This window comes from Schistocerca serialis, chromosome 2, assembly GCF_023864345.2.
Source record: "Schistocerca serialis cubense isolate TAMUIC-IGC-003099 chromosome 2, iqSchSeri2.2, whole genome shotgun sequence".
Lineage (NCBI taxonomy): Eukaryota > Metazoa > Arthropoda > Insecta > Orthoptera > Acrididae > Schistocerca > Schistocerca serialis.
In genome coordinates, this window is record NC_064639.1 from 374,267,415 (window position 1) to 374,292,107 (window position 24,693).

A 24,693-nucleotide genomic window follows, 5' to 3' on the forward strand; every position below is an offset into this window, starting at 1 on the left:
CCTATCCTATCCTGCTTTTTTGTCCTCATTTCTTCATCCGTCATTCGGTATTTTACTTCCTGGTTAGCGAACTTCCTTCACTTTGCCTGCTTCGTGATCTCCGGTTTTGATGTTAACTACTAATTTCATTTCTGCTACTCTTATTACTTTCGTCTTTCTTTTGGTTATTCTCAGTCAATATCCTGTACTCATTACAATGTTCATTCCATTTAACAGGTCCTGCAACTTCTCCTCATTTTCGCTGAAGATAGCAATGTTATCAGCAAATCTAACAATATACATCATTTCACTTTCAATTTTAATCTCACACCGGAAACTTTCTTTTATTCCCGTCATTACTTCCTCGATGTGCAGATTGTACATAAGAGACGAAAGACTGCAGCCTTTCCTTAAACTTTTATTTTAATCCGAGCTCTTCGTTCTTGGTTTTCAACTCTTACTGTTTCCTCTCGGTTCTTGTACATGTTGTGTAACATCCGTCTTCCGCTATTGGCTACACCTGAGAATTTCGAATCGCTTGGGTCAGTATACATTGTGGAATGCTTTTACTAGGCCGCGAAATCCTGTAAACATCATATGATATTCAACAGCAAAGTACACTTGCGATATAATTACATGAGGGTGAGATTTTTGAATTATTGATTTTTTTTTACTGCTGTAGATGTGCTTGGAGTATTTAAGTACCTGTCTTAATTCTTCGAAATATTTGCATTTTGGATTTCACTGATCTTACCAAAATCAGAGATGTGGCTGTATCGAACATTTTGGTTATTCGTTCAGGTCGGACGTGGGTATTTGGTAGTCTTATCCAATTTAGTTCACTGAATTGTGGCTGAAATTCACTCCTTAGCAAAAACAAATAGTTCGTATGACATGTACTTGATACGGACTGCGTGACAAACTTAACACGAATGTATTTGGTTTTTGTCCACGCTTTGTTACAGCGCATTTTCACTTACTCGAAGATAGAAGTAAAGAGCACAGACGGCGGTCAGCCGGGTTACCTGAATGCTACCTTCATTTCTATTGGTTGTGATACTTCGCCGGGAAACTTGATTTTGGATCAAATTACTAGGGAGTAACTGTTTTATTTATATTATGAGTTTCTTATCTACGTGTCTACAGTGCAGGTAACAGGACTGGCCAGTCTATAAATACCGTAAGTGGTTAAAAAAAAACATTAGCAGCTGATTAGAAAAAAGTACCAATTTGATAACAGTGTTAAGTTTCAATTTTTCAGTAAATCAGACAGTTGCTCGAATTTATTACGCCGTGTATGTATTTCTCATCTACACTGAGAAGGCAGGAGTACTGCGGTTTTTATACTACCTTCAGAGTATCTCCATTGGTGTTCTGAAGGGTTTTGGATGCTTGGGTATGTACACAAAGATATTGTGAATCCTTGGTGATGATTAAAGTCAATTATGTTAGCTGTTAAATTTTGTAAACGCAACAACGTAGAAAAGCTGCTGCTATATGTGCTTTCTCTTGTTCTAACGCGAATTAGCATACGTTAGTGTCATCTCAAAGTTTGTATACAATCAGCAGTTTCTCAACTCCACAGTAGCTGGCAAAACAGCCGTAAGGGCATTCTTAGCATAATGGTCTAAAATGTTTGGTAGAAAGATTAACGAGTCGAGACTCTGTCATGTCACATGTGGATTAGTTTCTCTGTCTTTCCTACTGTTTACTTTCACTTTCCTTAATTCATACAAGAGTTAATCCAATGGAAACAGGTGTTGCATGAGACAGAAGCTATGGAAGATCGTAATCACATATAGTATAATTATGGCATGCTGGCTCAAATATTTCATAAATTATTTACAGTTATGCTTAATATTGACAAAAATATTATATAGCACCATAAATTTCTGTAGAATAGCGAAAGACTAACAGACCAACTTCATTAAATAAATAAACTCTGATTGCGATATCAGAAAACAAATGCTGCAGAGAAATGGTTCTGGCCATAATAACTTCGACTTCAGAGAAATGTTGTACAAATAGTGATAAGTTGTAGCTGGAATATTTATTTCCGGGAATTCTTTTTTGGATAGATAGAACTGCTTGTGTTGTTAATAGTCGCCTACAGAGAACCAGATAGATTTTGTCACCTGTAGGTGTCTTGCAGAGAGTAAAAAAATGAGAAACTTAAAAAGGTAAAGTTTCAGTTAATCAAAATGGAATAAACATACAATCCTCTAAACACCATCTTTTTATAGCTCCAGCCTCTTTTGTGTTTGTTCTCAAACGTACTATAAGCATCAAATTGTAAGTCGCAAACAGTAACTATTTAGTAAACATGTCCATACAATGCATTAGGAACTTCCCTACTTCATCAGTGGATAAATATATCCAGCGTCTGTTGACTTGACGACTCTCTGAACGACATGTTGCAGCGTAGGCGTCTAATTTCTAAACATTTGTTCCTAAATCCATTTCTGTGGACATTACGATGTATACATTTATGTATTCAGATGTGTGATGCATTGAACGTCTGCAGTGACGCACAATACATGTAGATTACAAGTATTTAACGTGAGTACCTAAAATACTATCATGTTTACAATGAGAGATTTTCTTTTATTTTATGAGTTTAGTGCTTGCCATCAAAAATCCACAATACTGCGTCATGAAAGTGTATTTTTCTTACAAAGAATATAAATATTGAGAACAGGCTTCTCAACAGCGAGTGGCTCCAAAGGCCAAGTTTCGGTTTCAGAATAGCATCTAGCACAACGTTTTCCAGTCTTTGTATCTGCTCAGTACCGACAATGTTACAGGCTGTAGATAATTTATCTGCAAGAGTTTTATTGTGATACTTTTTATGCTTGTGTAGTGGTAGTGAACTGACCTAACCTTAATATCACAGCAGTAAGCGGGTCACGTAAGCGTTATCTTTTGCTGAATAATTTTCGTTAATCAACCTACTTAGGTAAAATAAGCTGCACTTGTTAATCATGTAAGTGACACCTTTCATAAATAATTTTCGTTAGTAAAAATAGTTACGTGTAAAGCAGCAGCGTTTTAAATTCTGTAGCGATATTTTTAACTAAATTAGTAATTCAAAATAGTTTTTTTTTCAAAATGAGGGACGAATTACAGGAGGTGCAACTACTCCGACTACTGTTCTCATAGACGAAGTGCTTGGAAAATGTAGGTCAAAATGTACAGACAACCAAACGGAATCAGAAATACAACAACGATACACTGCCAAAGGTGCATGTTAACCTTGGGATACAAATAGTTAAATCTCTGAGCATATCCTTTCTGCAGACTGTCTTGGCAGAGTCAGAACTTGTACAAACTTCTTAGGTAGTGAATACCAGATAAATCACGTTTATAAGTGGAGTTCAGGGCTCACAATAGTCACCTAGATTTTGGATGTAGGCCGAAGGAACTTGTCACAGTAAATTGCCTGTCGTTGTTCGGGGTAGATGACCGCAGACGCTAATCATGCGTTGCTGGGGATGTTCCTCAGATTAATGTGATGACAGTGTCACGCTTAGAGTAGTGTGACAAGTTCTGGATAAGCGTTAACGTTAAACAGTGAAGAAAAGGTAGATGAGTGCTGACATACTACTGCGTCCTCATCGCCTTTGGGGAGCGTTTCATATCGTTTGCCCGAACATAAAATAACACAAAAAAGTGAAGGTAAAGGTTAACGTCCCATGGTGACGAGATTATTAGAAGTCGAGCATAAGCTAACACAGGACTTATATGGAAAGGAAATGAGGCGTGTCCCGTACCAATGATCCATTCTGGCATTCACCTTACTGTGTTTGAAGTAGTCACGAAAAATAAAATACGTATCAGGATGTTTGTTGTGTTGTTTTGGTCTTCAGTCCTGAGACTGGTTTGATGCAGCTCTCCATGCTACTCTATCCTGTGCAAGCTTCTTCATCTCCCAGTACCTACTGCAACCTACATCCTTCTGAAACAGCTTAGTGTATTCATCTCTTGGTCTCCCTCTACGATTTTTACTCTCCACGCTTCCCTCTAGTACTAAATTGATGATCCCTTGAAGCCTCAGAACATGTCCTACCAACCGATCCCTTCTTCTAGTCAAGTTGTGCCACAAACTCCTCTTCTCCCTAATTATATTCAGTACCTCCTCATTAGTTATGTGATCAACCCATCTAATCTTCAGCATTCTTCTGTAGCACCACATTTCGAAGCTTCTATTCTCTTCTTGTCTAAACTATTTATAGTCCATTTTTCATTTCCATACATGACTACACTCCATACAAATACTTTCAGAAACGACTTCCTGACAACTCTATACTCGATGTTAACAAATTTCTCTTCTTCAGAAACGCTTTCCTTGCCATTACCAGTCTACATTTTATACCCTCTCTATTTCGACCATCATCAGTTATTTTGCTCCCAAAATAGCAAAACTCCTTTACTACTTTAAGTGTCTCATTTCCTAATCTAATTCCCTCAGCATCACCCGATTTAATTCGACTACATTCCATTATCTTCGTTTTGCTTTTGTTGATGTTCATCTTATACCCTCCTTTCAAGACACTGTCGATTCCGTTCAACTGCTTTTCCAAGTCATTTGCTGTCTCTGACAGAATTACAATGTCATCGGCGAACCTCAAAGTTTTTATTTCTTCTCCATGGATTTTAATACCTACTCCGAACTTTTCTTTTGTTTCCTTTACAGGATGGCTGGATGGATATTTGTAACCCGCTCATCTGTGTTACGTGTTCAGGGTTCTAACCACTACATTGTTTCATTTCTTCATTAACAAAGGAAGTTACATTTAATAGCAATGTCTTGCTTTGTATGTAGGTCTTGGAGTGGATAAACAATCTGTTTTGGAGAAACCATGTGCATAGTAACCGAAAGTACCACGAGAAAATTTTAGAATATCTGTTGCAGAGACTGGACAAGTATTTGAATGGAATTTTTCCGTACGCTGGATTCATTTCCTTAGCGAGCGTACCACAAGAAACCAGCTGCGATATTCACGGTGACTCAGAGGCAGCAGCACTGGTCATGTGCTCCTCATTCGCCCTGATACGCAGTCCGCCTGGAATTCCGCCAAAGTCTTGCAGAAAACTCGCTCTCGTGCCCACAACTAATGACATTAACCTGTAGGCACATAACGTTGGTGGATATTTACTCTCATTACGTCTATGTAAGCACACCTCATAAGAATGGATAAATTATCTGACTTAGAACAGATTTTTTAAAAATAAAATATAAGGTGGTGGCAAGTGGAGTGTAATTTATAACCTTGCTTTAAATATGCCCAAGAAATCTTTGCGAGGTGCACCACTTGGTATTTTCTCTGTGTAATAGCGTTTCATTAATGCCAATGGCAGCCTGGTCCTTTAACTCTTTTTACCCACAGATAGGAAGAAAAATTCTAACAATCTGCAATGACGTTGCAATTATAAATATCTACAGGTTTTGGAAACAGTGTAACCTCCTTTACATACTTTTGATAACAACAAACGGCTCCTGGTCGATCGTAGACACCTGGATGAGTTTAGTGTTGCAATGGGTACCTTTGTCCGAAGTGACTAAACAGCATTAATCACCTTCGTATTCGGGAGTACGACGGTTCAATCCCGTCTCCAGCCATCCTGATTTAGGTTTTCCGTGATTTCCCTAAACCGTTTCAGGCAAATGCCGGGATGGTTCCTTTGAAAGGGCACGGCCGATTTCCTTCCCCATCCTTCCCTAACCCGAGCTTGTGCTCCGTCTCTAATGACCTCGTTGTCGACGGGACATTAAACAACACTAACCTAACCCTCACCCTCGTAATAAGAAAGACAGGAACGATGATTTGTCGGCTTCCACACGAGCGACAAACTAGTTACTGAGTCGTCTGACTGCATGCCTTTCGATCGAGTTTTAAATCTAGCTTAAAATCATTTCTTTTCGACAACTCTTTCTGCTCCATGGACGAGTTTCTGTTTCAGAGATGGTAAAAAAATGTACCTCTAAATGTAGTTGCATGTTTAGAATTAAAAATTTCAGTAATATTAATATTATCTTGTAAACTGACTTGTTCCACATCATATCGATAAAATAATCAGGAAAATGATGTACAGAACATAACATAACAAAAATTAAAACTAAAACTATACGAAATTAAGTGGTCTGTTTAGAACCCTGGTACACGCTGAGATGGCAAAAGTTGTGGGATACCTCCAAATACCTTGTCGGACCTCCTTTTTCTGGAGTAGTGCAGCAGCTGCACGTGGCGTGGACTCTTCAAGTCGTTGTAAGTCCCGTGCAGAAATATTGAACCATGCTGGCTCTACAGGGCAACGGCCTTGCCGCAGTGGATACCCTGGTTCCCGTGAGATCACCGATGTTAAGCGCTGTTGGGAGTGGCCGGCACTTGGATGGGTGACCATCCAGCCGCCATGCGCTGTTGCCATTTTTCGGGGTGCACTCAGCCTCGTTATGCCAATTGAGGAGATACTCGACCAGATAGTAGCAGCTTCTGTCAAGAATACCATCATAAGGCCCGGGAGAGCGGTGTGCTGACCCCACGCCCCTCCTATCCACATCCTCCTCTGAGAATGACACGGCGGTCGGATGGTCCCGGTGGGCCACTCGTGGTCTGTGGACGGAGTGAGTGCTGGCTCTACAGCTGTCCACAATTGCGAAAGTGCTGCTGGTGCAGGGTTCTGTGCACTAAAGGACCGGTCGATTATATCCCATAAATGGGGCCAAGTCATTCGCTCGAACTGTTCGCAATATTCTTCAAACCAATCGCGAACATCTGTGGCACAGCGTCAATTCCATCGTTGTTTGGGAACATGAAGTCCACGAATGGCTGGAAATGTTCTCCAAGTAGCTGAACATAACCTTTTCCAGTCAATGATTGGTTCAGTTGGACCAGAGGGGCCAGTCCAGTCCATGTATACACAGTCCGCCCCGTTATTGAGCCGCAGCCAGCTTTCACAGTGCCTAGTTGGCAGCTTGAGTCCGAGGCTTCGTGATGTTTGCGCCACACTCGTACCCTACCATCAGCTCTTAGCAACAGAAATCGGGTCTCATCCGACCAGGCCACACGTGTAAGATGTGTTCACGAGCCCAGGGGAGGCGCTGCAGGCGATGTCGTGCTGTTTGCGAAGGCACTCGTGTCAGCCGTCTGCTGCCATAGCCCATTAACGCCGAATTTTGCCACAATGTTCTAAGGAACACGTTCGTCGTACGTCCCACATTGATTTCTTCGGTTATTTCAGGCAGTGTTGCTTGTCTGTTAACACTGACAACTCTACGCAAACACCGCCGCTCTCGTCCGTTAAGTGAAGGCCATCCATGGCCAGAGGTAATGCTTAAAATTTGGCATTCTCGGCACACTCTTGACACTGTGGATCTGGGGATATTGAATTCTCGAACGATTTCCGAAATGGAGTGTCCCATGCGTCTAGCTACTATTACCATTCCACGTACAAAGCCTGCTAATTCTCGTCGTGAGGCCATAATCACGTCGGAAAGCTTCTCACATGAATCACCTGAGTACAAATGAAGCTCCGCCAATGCGTTGCCCTTTTATACCTTGTGTACACGCTACTATCGCCATCTTCATTTTTACATATCCCTGTTTCATGACATTATCTCCTTCGTGTAAAGTATATGACAAGTGTAGCTTTATTTATAACCTTGCTTTAAATGTGACCAACAAATGTTTGCGAGGTGCACCACTTGGCATTTGATTCTACTATTGCAAATGGCTTTCCTCAGGGTGTTTAGCGAAAACACCTTGAGGAAGGCTATTCGCAATGGTGGTCGAAATGTCGGTAGTTTTTCACATTGACAATGCTGACACACACTCAGAGGAATGTTATTGACCCCTTAACATATTTGTGATAACTACAAATGGCTCCTGGTCGATCGTCGATGCCTGGATGAATTTAGTATTATAATGGGTACCTTCGTCCGAAGTGACTAAACAGCATTAGTCACCCTCGTAATAAGAAGATAGGAACGATGATTTGTCTGCATCCACAAGAGCGACAAACTAATTACAGAGTCGTCTGAATATCCTTTGATACAAGATTATGTGCTGTGTTTCGAATGCCAGTTTATAATGGACCGGTTTAAAGTGCTGTACAATTTTCGGGATTATGTAACACGTATTGAACTAAATAATATCACTATGCTTTATTTATATGTATAATTTGGTGGAATATGTAAATGTACCTTTACCAGAGCCAATATCGTATCTACTACCTGCATTTGGCCTAAAATATAGAAGTTCCTGTAAATACCCACCATCTGGTGAGACTGCTGTGGCTCTAAAGCTGGTAATTTCAAATACAATAGAGCAACATTTTCCGTACAAATCATCCGCCATCTTTTCTCAGTCATCGAAAGTCAGACAGGCAAACATAGCGGGCAACAAATACAGCATTGCTCCTAGATGTGTTCTGTCCTGTACCATCATTTTTGCATGCGCCTTCTACCTGGCTTCCTCCGTTACGTGCGTTAAATATACTAACGATTAATATGTTTGTTTCCTATGACCACCTTCCGCAGCATCTATTATTAATCCACTGTTTTTTCCCTCGCCGTTAGAGGAGGTTGAAGTTGAAAGAAATCTGGTTGTACTTTCCCTTTTCGCAATATTTTGCTTTTTATGAACCTGCTTTGTCTTGCTCTGCATTGATGTTTTTTTCACCTCACCTCACTCTCGTAAACTTCAAAAGAGAAATATTCAGCACTATGTTTATGTATCTTGTTTCGTTTTTTCTGTGTGAGATGTACAGTGAACTTTGTTTATGCTAGTTTTTTATTAGGGAAGATGTGGCAGGTGTTCAACAGACATTTGAGTAGAGAAGGGGATGTGAAGGAGAGGGGTAATTATAGGGAAAGCAATTGGGAGGAGATGGTAGTGGGGACGATGTGGCAGGTGTTCAACAGACATATGAGTAGTGAAGGGGAAGTGAGGGAGAGGGGAAACTGATTACAGGGAAAGTAGTTGGTAGTGGGAGAGGTAAGTGGGGGGCAGGGGTGACAGTGAGTGACAAAGGTAGAGCTGTGGTCAAGGGCCTGTATCTGGTATTCGGGCTACATTGATGTCTGTCAGTCGTTCTGTAGTCGTTGTACTTCAGCCAACGTTCTGTATGATCCGTTTATGTAGTACTCCCAGGTCCCCCTTGCTAATGATTTGACTTGTTGCAAAGTCAGAAACATGGTTGACGGCTGTATTTAATATGTGTGGTTTGCCATATTTGTCTGATCATTTATGATTTATTTATTCTTTACTCTTTACGAATATGGGGTTTCCTTGTACATCGAGAAGGTGCTTTTGTTGTTTTATTTCGTTTTTCGAGTAACCATTTTGGAGGGTACGATAAATCAAATTTGGTTTTGAAACTTCCTGGCAGATTAAAACTGTGTGCCCGACCGAGACTCGAACTCGGGACCTTTCGAGTCTCGGTCGGGCACACAGCTTTAATCTGCCAGGAAGTTTCATATCAGCGCACACTCCGCTGCAGAGTGAAAATCTCATTCTGGAAATTTGGTTTTGGTTATCTGTATTTAATTTTCGTTGCTCCCATACTTCCTTTTCCCTTCGAGAGTGTTGTCCCTTTTCTTCTTGGGCACACTTCCTTCCATTTCCAAATTTTTTCCTCCTTGATATTCTGCCTATTGTGTTGTTTCTGTAAAAACTATTCTGTTAACTGTTATGTCCATTGTAATTCCAATGTTTTTCATATCTTTGTCAATTTCAGTGAACCACGTGGGTTTGGATTTGTAGCTGTTTCGTAAGCTGGAGATCTGCTTGGTTTAGTCTCTTATTATCTATTCAGTATAAGCGTCCATAAAATATTCTTCTCTTCCTCATTACATAAGATAATTTTTCCCATTTTCAAATAGAGCTCTCTGTTTTATCTTAATTACTGTTACTATTACTTTTAGGTCCCTTTATTTTCCTTAGAACTCTTCCTGTTTTTCAAGATCCCCAATCTTGTTAGTTGCATCAAGTGTTTCAAGCCTTACCACTGTTTGATAGCATCTTAGTTTTCTGTTCCAGGACCAAGATTTTTTGTTACATACGTTTTTTATATATGGAACGCCATTTCCATTTTATGTGCTTTGTTTTCTACTGTTATCTTTATTTTTTCATTTCGCGTTATCCATTATCCTGGCTATTTGAAAGAGTTTGTTTTAGATATTACGTTGTTACGAATTTTAAGATTTTAGGAGTCATCGTTGAAATTTATCTTGAAATGTTTTTTTCAGTGATGTTCTATTCCTGTTCTGTCTGTAGTCGAACCCTATGCTTTCCATGTCAGTGTCCCTGGTGGTGAGTTTATGTTGAAGTGCTCGACAAAAATTCATTGACTTGTCCTGAACTGGCATGATCTTACGTGTTCTTTGACAAGATAAAATTCCGATCTTAATCCTATAGGAAATGCCTGGGAGTATTTAGCATTTAGTGAGACATTAGTGGATCTAGTGATCAAAAGTTTAAGTTGGATATGATACAACCTGAAGAGACTTGTAGTCTTTGTTCCTCGACGAACAGTGGTAATTGTCACAACTAAATACGATGTTATGCAGTATTAAGATGACTCCTGGAAGTGTCTAATTCTTTTTCTGGTGACCCTATAATCGGTAGTAGGGAAAATGAATGGAACCATTAGATATGAGGAAAGTTCTGGGAATGTGCAGACGTCTCGAACAGAAATGTCGAACTCCGCGTGATCACGCGACAGGATGGCGAAAAACAGGATGGCTGGGAATGCATAAATATCTTTTAGTGCTTTGGATTACGTTCAAACTTCATTTTCATGGTACTGAACGGTCCATAGCGGTTCGATCCTGCATACAAGAGTAAAAATTGCGGTCACTCTGCACCCCAAAGGAGTGTGATCACATTTAATAGGGCTGCAGCTCCACAAAGTCATTTTTTCGCATGAATCCAGGTTCTGTTTACAGCATCATGATGGTCGCAGTCGTGTTTGGTGACATCGCGGTGAGCGCACATTGGAAGCGTGTATTCGTCATTGCCATTCCGGCGTATCACCCGGCGTGATGGTATGGGGTGCCATTGGTTACACGTCTCGGTCACCTCTCGTTCGCATTGACGGCACTTTGAACAGTGGACGTTGCATTTCAGATGTGTTACGACCCGTGGCTCTACGCTTCATTCGATCCCTGTGAAACCCTACATTTCAGCAGGATAATGCACGACCGCATGTTGCAGGTCCTGTACGGGCCTTTCTGGATACAGAAAATGTTCGACTGCTGACCTGGCCAGCACATTCTCCAGATCTCTCACCAATTGAAAACGTCTGGTCAATGGTGGCCGAGCAAGTGTCTCGTCACAATAAGCCAGTCACTACTCTTGCTGAACTGTGGTATCGTGTTTAAGCTGCATGGGCAGCTGAACCTGTACACGCCATCCAAGCTCTGTTTGACTCCTTGCCCAGGCGTATCAAGGCCGTTATTACAGCCAGAGGTGGTTGTTCTGTGTACTGATTTCTCAGGATCTACGCACCCAATCTGCGTGAAAATGTAATCAGATGTCAGTTGTAGTATAACATATTTGTCCAATGAATAGCCGTTTATCATCTGCTTTCATATTGGTGTAGCAATTTTAATGGCCAGTAGTGTATTTTATTGATGTATTCCAGTCTCTTCCTCTACAGGTTTTGCCCTCTACAGCTCCCTATAGTACCATGAAAGTCATTCCCTGATGTTTTAACAGATGTCCGATCATCCTGTCCCTTCTTCTTGTCAGTGTTTTCCGCATATTCCCTATCCTCTCTGCTTCTGCGTAGAACCTAAACCATGTTACAACTCACATGAACTCCTGAGCTGTGGTGGAGACAATTACAGGGTTTGATAAAAGTGATCCTTTAATCCTGTCGCACAGAGTACATTCTTTTTTTAATACGTGAATCGGCGAGCACATAACGTCTCAATACACGAAGTACCCTCGCGGATCTGTGGCTTGAATAGAAGTGGATGTAGCTCTTATCTAGCTGAGTTGTCTCTGTCCCTTACATGCATGATGTCGACAGGCCACCTTCAATTTCATCTGTTCTTTGTGGACTGGAGAATGCGACACGCTCTGTTTCCTCAGCATTTCTGAATCTGTGAGAAGCGTTGTGCTCCCAGACCATAAGATGTTGGTGGCATGTGGCAGGTTCGTGGTGTCGGAGGCGTCGGGCGCGCTCGTGGTGCTGGGCAGCCGCGTGGGCGTGTCGCTGCCGTACATCTGCCACGACAGCGCGCACGCGCGCCTGCTGTGGCGGCCGTGCCGGCGCCACCAGCAGCTGCAGCAGCAGCAGGGCGCCAGCGCGAGCGCGGCGGCCGTGGCGGCGGGCCGCTACTGGCTGCCCGACGCGCTGCTGCAGACGCTGCGCGCGCAGCCCAGCCTGCGCGCCGTGCGCCGCCTGCTCGGCACCGTGCTGGACAAGCGCGAGGCGCTGTTCGCCGCCTGGGACCCGCTGCCCTACTGCGCCTACTACCACCTGCAGCTGCCCACGCGCCGCGTCGTCAACCTGCTGCGCAACGCGCCGCCGCTGCAGGGCTGCCCGCTGCCGCCCACGCACTGACCAGTACGTACCCGTTTCACCTCCACGTCCCAGAACACGGCAAGTGCCATAATCCGATTTCCCAGTAACTTTGGTCAGTGCAAGATGGGTAAAAATAAGCGAACACATTTTTTGGCTTATCCATAGAAACTCGACCGTTCCTGAGAAAATGATGGTCAAAGATTTGCAGATACTTTATGTGCCCTTAAGTGCGTATACAGTGTGTTACAAAAAGGTATGGCCAAACTTTTAGGAAACATTCCTCACACACAAATAAAGAAAAGATGTTATGTGGACATGTGTCCGGAAAAGCTTAATTTCCATGTTAGAGCTCATTTTAGTTTCGTCAGTATGTTCTGTACTTCCTCGATTCACCGCCAGTTATCATGATTTCATACGGGATACTCTACCTGTGCTGCTAGAACATGTGCCTTTACAAGTACGACACAACATGTGGTTCATGCACGATGGAGCTCCTGCACATTCCAGTCGAAGTGTTCGTACGCTTCTCAACAACAGATTCGGTGACCGATGGATTGGTAGAGGCGGACCAATTCCATGGCCTCCACGCTCTCCTGACCTCAACCCTCTTGACTTTCATTTATGGGGGCATTTGAAAGCTCTTGTCCACGCAACCCCGGTACCAAATGTAGAGACTCTTCGTGCTCGTATTGTGGACGGCTGCGATACAATACGCCATTCTCCAGGGCTGCATCAGCGCATCAGGGATTCCATGCGACGGAGGGTGGATGCATGTATCCTCGCTAACGGAGGATATTTTGAACATTTCCTGTAACAAAGTGTTTGAAGTCACGCTGGTACGTTCTGTTGCTGTGTGTTTCCATTCCATGATTAATGTGATTTGAAATGAAGTAATAAAATGAGCTCTAACATGGAAAGTAAGCGTTTCTGGACACATGTCCACATAACATACTTTCTTTCTTTGTGTGTGAAGAATCTTTCCTGAAAGTTTGGCCGCACCTTTTTGTAACACCCTGTGGAGGGCGAACATTAATTAAATCGACAAACTGCAGGTAAGGATTTCTTACTGTATATGGAGGAAAGAATGTCGTATAAACATGTGTCCACAAACGCACCGTTGGCACGGTAGATGGCGATGGTGAATGAAAGTTCCTCTGACAACGAGTCACGCGTTGCAGACGTATGATTGACGCAGCATACTGTAAGCAGCAGAATGATCCGGGAAGGAGCCGCGAGAATTTGGATTGGATTGGATTGTTTGGGGGGAAGAGACCAAACAGCGAGGTCATCTGTCTCATCGGATTAGGGGAGGACGGGGAAGGAAGTCGGCCGGGCCCTTTCAAAGGAACCATCCCGGCATTTGCCTGGAGCGATTTAGGGAATCACCGAAAACCTAAATCAGGATGGCCGGACGCGGTACTGAACCGTCGTCCTCCCGAATGCGAGTCCAGTGTGCCAACCACTGCGCCACCCCCTCGGTAGCCGCGAGGATGTTTGTTTACGGGCAAGTAGATGAAAATGATCGAGAGGCAGTACGGTTATATAAAAAAAAGTCCCTCACAGACACCGACCACATCACACAACATTTCAAGCCCTTTTTGGGCGTTTGTGTGATCGTGGGACCTTTCAGACAGACGCATGAGCAGGGAGGCGGCGGGCTATGCGTACACCAGATTTGGAGGATTGGGTTCTACAGGAAATGCTGCCTCTCGACCGTTTCCGTCTGCTTGGCGGTATACAGACACCATCTCGGCTTGTTCCCGACATGAATACCGGACCATTCTGCTGCTTACAGTGCACTGTGTCAACCACACGGCCTGCAGTACACAAGGAACACAGGGCACGTGGTCAGAGGTACTTTGATTCATCAGTGTCACCTGCCGTGACAGCGATTCATTTCTGGACACATGTTCATAGGATCTTTTTCCCTCCATTTGCAATCTAGCGTTGCGGCTTCACACTTTTGCGCCCCGTGTTCGAAACTCGCTTATTATTTTTCTTTTAACTTTTCATTCATGCATCCACCTCCATAGAAGATTACTACACAAATGTTTTCGGATGTATTCTGAAATAACATTGTACTTATTCTTGTGTTGGTTGTATAATGAATAAATAAATAAATTTAAACAAAATAAAGAAAAATAAATGAATTAGAACATTATTCGAAATTCTCTCTAATTCATTTATTCAGTTATTCGAAATTCCGCCCCCCCCCCCCCCCCCGCCCCGCCCCATGAACCATGGACCTTGCCGTTGGTGGGGAGGCTTGCGTGCCTCAGCTATACAGAAGATGGCCGTACCGTAGGAGTAGCCACAACGGAGGGGTATCTGTTGAGAGGCCAGACAAACATGTGGTTCCTGAAGAGGGGCAGCAGCCTTTTCAGTAGTTGCAGGGGCGACAGTCTGGATGATTGACTGATCTGGCCCTGTAACACTAACCAAAACGGCCTTGCTGCGCTGCTACTGCGAATGACTGAAAGCAAGGGGAAATTACAGCCGTAATTTTTCCCGACAACATGCGGCTTTACCGTATGGTTAAATGATGATGGCGTCTTCTTGGGTAAAATATTCCGGAGATAAAATAGTCCCCCATTCGGATCAACAGGAGGGGACTACTCAGGACGATGTCGTTATCAGGACAAAGAAAACTGGCGTTCTACGGATCGGAGCGTGGAATGTCAGATCCCTTAATCGGGCAGGTAGGTTAGAAAATTTTAAAAGGGATATCGATAGGTTAAAGTTAGATATAGTGGGAATTAGCGAAGTTCGGTGGCAGGAGGAACAAGACTTTTGGTCAGGTGAATACAGGGTTATAAATACAAAATCAAATAGGGGTAATGCAGGAGTAGGTTTAATAATGAATAGAAAAAGTAGGAGCGCGGGTAAGCTACTACAAACAGCCTAGTGCACGCATTATTGTGGCCAAGATAGATACAAAGCTCACGACTGCTATAGTATTACAAGTTTATATGCCAACTAGCTCTGCAGATGATGAAAAAATTGATGAAATGTATGATGAGATAAAAGAAATTATTCAGGTAATGAAGGGAGACGAAAATTTAATAGTCATGGGTGACTGGAATTCGATAGTAGGAAAAGGGAGAGAAGGAAACATAGTAGGTGAATATGGATTGGGGGTAAAAAATGAAAGAGGAAGCCGTCTGGTAGAATTTTGTACACAGCATAATTTAATCATAGCTAACACTTGGTTCAAGAATCATAAAATAAGGTTGTATATATGGAAAAATGCTGGAGATACTAGAAGGTATCAGATAGATTGTATAATAGTAAGACAGAGATTTAGGAACCAGGTTTGAAATTGTAACACATTTCCAGGGGCAGATGTGGACTCTGACCACAATCTATTGGCTGTGAACTGTAGATTAAAACTGAAGAAACTGCGAAAAGGTGAGAATTTAAGGAGATGGGACCTGGATAAACTGACTAAACTAGAGGTTGTACAGAGTTTCAGGGAGAGCGTAAGGGAACAGTTGACAGGAATGGGGGAAAGAAATGCAGTAGAAGAAGAATGGGTAGCTCTGGGGGATGAAGTAGTGAAGGCAGCAGAGGATCAAGTAGGTCAAAAGAATAGAGCTAGTAGAAATCCTTGGGTAACAGAAGAAATATTGAATTTAATTGATGAAAAGAGAAAATATAAAAATGCAGTAAATGAAGCAGGCAAAAATGAATACAAACGTCTCAAAAATGAGATCGACAGGAAGTGCAAAATGGCAAAAAGGTGGGGGGGGGGGGGGGGTATCTAGAGGACAAATGTAAGGATGTAGAGGCTTATCTCACGAGGGGTAAGATAGATACTGCCTACAGGAAAACTAAAGAGACCTTTGGAGAAAAGAGAACCACTTGTATGAATATCAAGAGCTCAGATGGAAACCCAGTTCTAAGCAAAGAAGGAAAAGCAGAAAGCTGCAAGGAGTATATAGGGGGTCTATACAAGGGCGATGTACTTGAGGACAATATTATGGAAATGGAAGAGAATGTAGATGAAGATGAAATGGGAGATACGATACTGCGTGAAGCGTTTGACAGAGCACTGAAAGACCTGAGTCCAAACAAGGCCCCGGGTGTAGACAACATTCCATTGGAAATACTGACTGCGTTGGGAGAGTCAGTCCTGACAAAACTCTACCATCTGGTGAGCAAGATGTATGAGACAGGCGAAATACCCTCAGACTTCAAGAAGAATATAACAATTCCAATCCCAAGAAAGCAGGTGTTGACAGATGTGAAAATTACAGAACTATCAGTTTAATAAGTCACAGCTGGAAAATACTAACACGAATTCTTTACAGACGAATGGAAAAAGTAGTAGAAGCCGACCTCGGGGAAGATCAGTTTGGATTCCGTAGAAATGTTGGAACACCTGAGGCAATACTGACCCTACGACTTATCTTAGAAAATAGATTTTGTCAAATACCGGGATGAGAAGGCTATTTACAATTTGTACAGAAACCGGATGGCAGTTATAAGAGTCGAGGGGCATGAAAGGGAAGCAGTGATTGGGATGGGAGTGAGACAGGGTTGTAGCCTACCCCCGATGTTATTCAATCTGTATATTGAGCAAGCAGTAAAGGAAAGAAAAGAAAAAATCTGAGTAGGTATTAAAATCCATGAAGAAGAAATAAAAACTTTGAGGTTCGCCGATGACATTGTAATTCTGTCAGAGACAGCAAAGTACTTGGAAGAGCTGTTGAACGGAATGGACAGTGTCTTGAAAGGAGGATATAAGAAGAAGCAAAATGAGGATAATGGAATGTAGTCGAATTAAGTCGGGTGATGCTGACGGAATTAGATTAGGAAATGAGACACAAAGTAGTAAATGAGTTTTCTGTTTGGGGAGCAAAATAACTGATGATGGTCGAAGTAGAGAAGATATAAAATGTAGACTGGCAATGGCAAGGAAAGTCTTTCTGGCGAAGAGAAATTTGTTAACATTGAGTATAGATTTAAGTGTCAGGAAGTCGTCTCTGAAAGTATTTGTATGGAGTGTAGCCATATATGGAAGTGAAACATGGACGATAAGTAGTTTGAACAAGAAGAGAACAGAAGCTTTCGAAATTTGGTGCTACAGAAGAATGCTGAAGATTAGATGGGTAGATCACATAACTAATAAGGAAGTATTGAATAGGATTGGGGAGAAGAGGAGTTTGTGGCACAACTTGACAAGAAGAAGGGAACGGTTGGTAGGACATGTTCTGAGGCATCAAGGGATTACAAATTTAGCATTGGAGGGCAGCGTGGAGGGTAAAAATCGTAGAGGGAGACCAAGAGAAGAATACACTAAGCAGATTCAGAAGGAAAGTAAGTACTGGGAGATGAAGAAGCTTGCACAGGATAGGGTAGCATGGAGAGTGCATCAAACCAGTCTCAGGACTGAAGACCACAACAGCAACATTCGAAGTTCTATCCAGTGAAATTCTTGTAGTGTATCTAGATTCATAATCATTTGCAAGCGCCAGTGCTCGGTAAAGTGTTGCATTTGTGTGGTTTGCCACGAAATCATTGCCAACGCGTGAAATATTTAGCTATGTTAACGACATTTCTTTCCCGAGTGATATTCATACGAAAAAATATCACTGTGGCAAATCTGCCCTCCCAAGATGCTCGTCGGGTTGGGAACTTCTATTTTTCGAGATGTGAGGTCGTCCTCCAAGAAACTCTTCTGTTCCAGACGTTTCGTCCAGGACTGCGCTGGACATTCTCAGAGGCGCTCTGCCGCTGAGTCTTGCCGACTGACCGGTCGGACGTTGGGGAGCGACATAAATAATGTATGAAAAGGGGCGTAGTCAAAGTAACAAGTGATGAGCAGAGATAATCCTTGTTAGAGATTAAACTTAACTCTCGATTGTCGTCTTGTCTGGCGAGTCTGCAGAGGAGCGCGTCTGAGAATGTCCAGCGCAGTCCTCGACAGAACGTCACATCCCGAAAGGTTCACCAGCAACTATATCATCCAGCCGTCAAAGCCTACATTCTATGATAGGAATTTCTATGTTTCGAATGTTTCTATGATTGGTATAATCCAAGGGAATGCACTAAACCTTTCTGAAGAATAAACATGAGAGTAAAATATAAGAATTAATATAAGAATCGAAATAAGAACGAAACACAGGAATATGAAAATTTAAAAAGATTTTAAACCTTGAAACTACCATACACGCGTATATTTATGTAATAAATGTATGACATTTATTGAGAAGCCCAGTTCTAATTTTAAATTTAATTTAATGAGCTTATATCCCCTAACTGATAAGAAACATTTGCGTAGTAACCTACTATGGAAATGGGGTAGAGAAAGGAAAAAATAAAATATGATAAAATATATAAACACAATAATCGGGTTTCGAACACGGGGCTCAAAAGTAATAGGCCGCAACTCCAGTCACTGTCACCTTCATTTCAGCTAACAATACTGCGGGATAAAAATCATTTAAATTATGTTTAAAATGTTTGCCATCGTTTTCTCATAGTATCTAGTTATGAGTCGAGACACATGTTCACTTGATCGCTTTTCCACTGAGCGAAGTTTCTGGGAAGTGGCGTTATGGCACTTGTTGTATTCTTCTTGTGAGTCCACTTACAGCTTACTCAGCGTAGTGAAATCCTGCATTTCCCTCCTAGCAAGCATTATTTTAACAAATTTGGGAACATGTTAGAACTTTAACGGTTTTTACAAGCATTTTGTATTCAATATGTCCTGCACCATTCACGAAGATGGTGAACAACAATTTATATAATGCGTTCGGAATGACGCTGTGCACTGGACTGCTGACTGCACATGTAGATTACGTTGGAAATTCGAATGAAAGTTGACAGAACTGTTTTTTCATATTCTGTCCAGACACATCAATGTGACCGCCAGTGAAAAGCCTGAATAATAACCGTTTGCAATGTGGATCGCTGGCAGGCACGCAAGAAGATAGTCAGTGAGGTTGTGGAAGCTACCAATGTGGACGTGAAGCCGTGGAGATTCCAGTGCCATGTCCAGCTGTGCCAGGTTCCTCGGCTGAGGAGCCGTGGCGCGAACAGCTCAGTAGCTGTGGTCCCACAGATTTTCAATTGGGTTTAAATCCACGGAGGTTTGGTGGACGGGGCTCTGCGGGAAAATCATCCTGGTACTCTTAGAACCACGCACATACACTGCGATTTGCGTGACACGTTGTATTGTCCTGCTCACAGGTGCCTTCGTGATAAGAGAAAACAAACTGTATGTAGGGGTCGATATGGTCCCTAATGACTTGTGATGATCCATTGTGCTTTCCAGAATGACGAGATCATCCAGGCAATGCCACGAAAACATTCTCCAAACCATAACACACACTCCTACAGCCTGGACTCTTCCGACGATTGTTGCAGGGTGTTAGCAACGACCACCTGTCCGATGGAGCATAAAATCTGATTTATCACAGAAGACTACTTGTCGCCACTCGGTGCATGTCCAGTTGCAGCATTTGCGCACAAATTCCAAACTTCGTCGCCGACGAACGGCAATCGGGATATCTGTACGGACCAAGTGCCGTTGCAGAGGGCCATATGCAGCAACCTTTGCTAAACAGTCATTGAGGACACTCTGTTGGTAGCCCTTGGTGCATGTGGTTGGCGAGTTGCTCAGCAGATGCACGTCTATTCACTTGTACGCACTTGTGTACAAGTGAATAGACTTGTATAATGTTCGTCCATTCTGAATATATATATCGAAGTTGGACGAACATTATCGAAGAGGGGGCAAACGTCACGGAAACAAAAGAACTCTAAAGAAAATTTTCCCACTAGATGGCGTCGCAAGCGTCCTTTAATAGGTTCGGTTATAAATGACATATAAATCATATTACAACGTCTATGGTGTGAGTTACACATTAAACCAACTGTGCTGTGCAATCTGCATGACCGCCCAAGTTTGGTGCCAACTACAGGAGGATTGCTGCTGCAGATGCAATTCGATGCGACAGATCATATGCCGAAGATCTTCCCTCTCAATAGTGCCACGTGACCGTCTGGAGCCCCATCTTCTTGCGACCGTAGGTTCTCATGATCACCGCTGTCAGCATCCATGTGCAGTGGCTGTGTTCCTGCCAAGACTTTCTGCAGCCTCGCAGATGAAATATCCAGCTTCTAGTCGCCCTATCACACGGCCTCGTTCAAACTCAGTGAGGTACTGATAATGACGTTTTTCTTGCCTTAAAGGTATTCTTGACTGACGTCAACTCATCACTTCTAGTTTCAAAAGGTTAACGCTCACGACCGTTATAGAGTGTATTAAAAGTAAACCTGATTTGCATCCTCATAGTGGCGCTACTTGAATAGACATTGTTTTTCAGATGTAGAAACACGTCTACCAACTATTGTTTATGTCGCACAACTCCTTCTTGGTGATGAGATATTTTTTTTATAATCGCATTTAATATAAAAGTAAACTGTACAAAACATAGTAAGAATAAATTCTTTTGTGTTTATATTAGGAGGTTATTTCATCTCTGGACGATTTTCGATAAGATGGATTTTTTCTGATCTGTTTGGTCATTTACAATATAAATCGAATTTTTTTCGGTAAGGTCTTTTGGAATATTATTGGTACCTTTTTCCGTGTAGGCAAAGGTTTCTCTTTCTATTTTTCTATTTGTCTTTATCAGCTGTGTGTAAAACTGACAGGAGATGTGGTATGTACGTCACTTCATGATTTTTTCCTCTAAGATGTGTTTTGAACATTAATAGATCATTTTCACTATTATTAATATGTTTTGTTATTATGTTCATCGAATATCATATTAAAATTTCTCATTCTTTCCCCGGTACATTTCTTTTTCATGTTAGTTAAAACTCCAGATCGAGAAAAAACCAACCAGCTGTGGTGGCCGTGCGGTTCTAGGCGCTTCAGTCTGGAACCGCGTGAACGCATCGGTCGCAGGTTCGAGTCCTGCGTCGGGCATGGATGTGTGTGATGTCCTTAGGTTAGTTAGGTTTAATTAGTTCTAAATTCTAGGGGACTGATGACCACAGCAGTTAAGTCTCATAGTGCTCAGAGCCATTTGAGCCATTTTTGAGAAAAAACTACAGCACACAAACTTTGGTTTTAGAAACAAAATCACGACGCGATTGCATAACTGGAAAAGTTTTGTTGAAGATCACAATGGCTAGCCTACGCTCGCACATCTGCACTAGTAAAAAGCTATTCCTGGAACCGGGACGCGTTACCAGTTGCTATGCAGGGGCAACAAAAATTCGATTTTCAAAGTTTCCCGTAATTATTGACCGAATTTAAAATTTTAAAACGCCTTCATATTCTCCCAAGTTAGAGGTAGAATGTTATCACAATATGACAAGATGTATTACAGTTAGAAGCTATGTGTTTATCTTGAAGCACCTTAACTGACGAGGCGCAGATTCTCGGAATTCATTCATCCAGTGTTCGAAATGAGAGTGCTTAGCGACTTGAAATAAACTTTACACATAATTTCAAATCTTTAAGGAGCCTTTTCTCGCTGACAACCACACAAAAGACAAAGAAGTTTATCACTTACTGCATTTTAGCTGTTCGTGCAGTAAAACTTCTCTATCAGACATGACGTTTTAATTTTCTTTACTACTGACGCTAACTGAACACATTTTGCAGGCAGTACCCACATATAACCCAAGATGTACCTACAATACGACGTTCTGGAGATAAGATGTTATGCACGGGAGTTCGAATGTTAAGGAATGGAGGTGGCATGGTAATTGCTTGTTTGTAAATTGTTGTGAAGATACAGACTGTAACATGTGTTCCTCTTTTGTTCGCAGGATCTCTCAACGTTCAGCATCACTGAGGATCTGTTCAAGTCAGAAGGGCAAATGAGCGGAAGAGAGCAGTCGTCAGAACTGTAGCTCATTTTCTTTTCGTAGTGCACTCTCATCATCATATTTGTAAATATTCATAATGTTAGTGTAAATATTTATTTTATTTAGTGTTTAGTTATTTTGTAACTCAAAAAATTCACTGAGGGAATTTTTTGTTCATGTTGAGCTTATTGCTCAAATGAAATGAGTGACTGTATACATTATTCACATTTAAAAAATAAAAAGATCTTCATGTTAGTCAAATATTTCCAGTGTCCAAATCGTCTGAAAGAAATCCTGAGCGTATCAGGAATATAGTTTGTAAGTGAACCCGAAACGCTTTACATACTATTTCAGCACGATTTCTTCCTTTAGATGTTTCCTTTTGTAACTCTTCGTGGTGATGAATTCTGTCTCTGATTCACTAATTACCACAGCACTATCAGTCAAAATTATGCCGAAAAGTTGTTACACGTTTGTCACCTACCATTTATAATAGTTCGTGGTGGTTATTGCAAGCACTAAGTTTTACTTCACCCTCTAGTCGTATATAAATTTAATATTTCACCCACAAAACACATACGAGGATTAAACAACACATTTATAAAAATAAATTTAAAAAAAGCTGATACCTTCTCAAGAAACGTTGTACATCATTCAAGGACGATATTTGACTGTAAGTGGTTTGCTGTGGACAACGGTGATTATTGCAATATACACTTCAAATTACATAACGCACAACGATGGCGAAGTTCCGCTGTCGAAAATTCAGTTCCGCAGTACTGTTAACATTAAATTTTACACAAACTTCTCAGTCAGACATGGCAATCATTGATTGCATCCGTTCACAGGATTCTCTGTGCTGGAACTGACTAAAAACCGCGCTAGAGAAGGATGCACTCTACATTTTAAAGATGTAAACTTTTACTTTGTAACTGCACTGAATTTGAATACATTTAATATGTAGGAAACAAAAGAAAAGAAAACATGGCTTAACTTAATAAATTAACAGAAATGCTACTTTACATTGATATTTATTAAAAAGAAGGTAACTACTGTTTTTATTAGTCGCCTACGACTGAGATACGTATGCACAATATTTTGATATAGGTGCTTGGGAGTAGCGATCCATACTGGACTTGTCAACTTCACAGCTTTCCACATGTACATTTCACTCACTAACGTTAACAGAGGAAAAGAAAAGAAATTAAAAGTAAGGGTAAAAGAAAAAAAGACAAGATTAATGATTATGAAAAATAAGGAAAAAGTGAAGGAGGCCTTCTTCCTTAAATAAAGACAATGAATTTTCATGGTCTCCAGGTACTCTTATGAATAAAATATGTGTGGTTAGTAAAACAATCTTATGAACTGTAGTGTTTTGGTCGGCCTGTGAGTAATAAAAGTTGTACTTTCTCATATGGGTCAGGTGTGTAGATGTAATCTCCTTACTAAACACAAACAATACTGTAAATTGAAGAAAAATTAATCAGTCGAAACCATAACCGATGCTAATATCGAAAGCTTCCCAGAATTATTTCCCGCCGTTTTCAAACCGCCGTGTGATTCGAAGCCTAGACATTACAATGTAAATATGAATTTAGTATAACAAAGTAAAAAAGTAAGAAAACCGCCCTCAAAAACGCAGCAGGCTGGTAAACCAGACACAGCGCCTATCTAGGTGTGGTACGAGCAGTCACCCCTTCCATCAGCCTGAAGACTAGTTTCGGTGATTCTTCAAGAGGATATAACTTTTGACAAATAAACCAACCAAAGAACAATTCGTAAATTTTCATTTGCGCATATTCATGTTCCCCGCAACACTTGAACACTTCGATACCAAATACAAACAAATATGTTTACTTCTCTTTACACTTCTGTTACGGAGGAGTGTATAGTTTTTCGAAAGATATGTACGAACTGTAAACTAAATACGTCGAACAGATGAAGCAGCAAGGTTCTTTTCATGCGAAATACAATGTGTTTCATAATATCACCGACAAACTTTGAGGAATGATAACTTGTACACAGAAAATCAGCCTTTGTAATTATTTTTTTACTAAACGATATTATCCTTATACGTCGTTTGAGTCACGTGAATTCTGAGAAGGAATAACGCCAATTTTACAGAAATTATGTTTCATTAAAAGCATGGTCGAAAAAAGCTACAACTGGTATTCAAACAGTTTGACATGCACCCCATTACAAGCTCGATACCTTCACAGTTATAGCTGTCAAACTCTGTTGCTGACGTCATCCATGGTTCCAGATATCAACTGACCTCCAGTGACAGATCGAGTATCGTACACCAACCTCTTGGCATGCATCTTAAGGAAAAATATCAATATGTGTTTAATT

The 24,693-nt window shown here is 41.5% G+C and overlaps 1 protein-coding gene across 1 annotated transcript in view; it reads left to right on the top strand.

The window, feature by feature from the left end:
* LOC126456005 (uncharacterized) overlaps positions 1 to 22,604 on the top strand; it is a 195,898-nt gene extending 173,294 nt beyond the window's left edge. The window contains exons 6-7 of the mRNA XM_050091761.1: positions 12,138 to 12,552; positions 22,303 to 22,604. Coding sequence (XP_049947718.1) covers positions 12,138 to 12,549 — 412 coding nt within the window. The 3' untranslated portion in view covers positions 12,550 to 12,552; positions 22,303 to 22,604. The remainder of the gene's footprint in view (positions 1 to 12,137; positions 12,553 to 22,302) is intronic.
* The last annotated feature ends 2,089 nt before the right edge of the window (positions 22,605 to 24,693 follow it).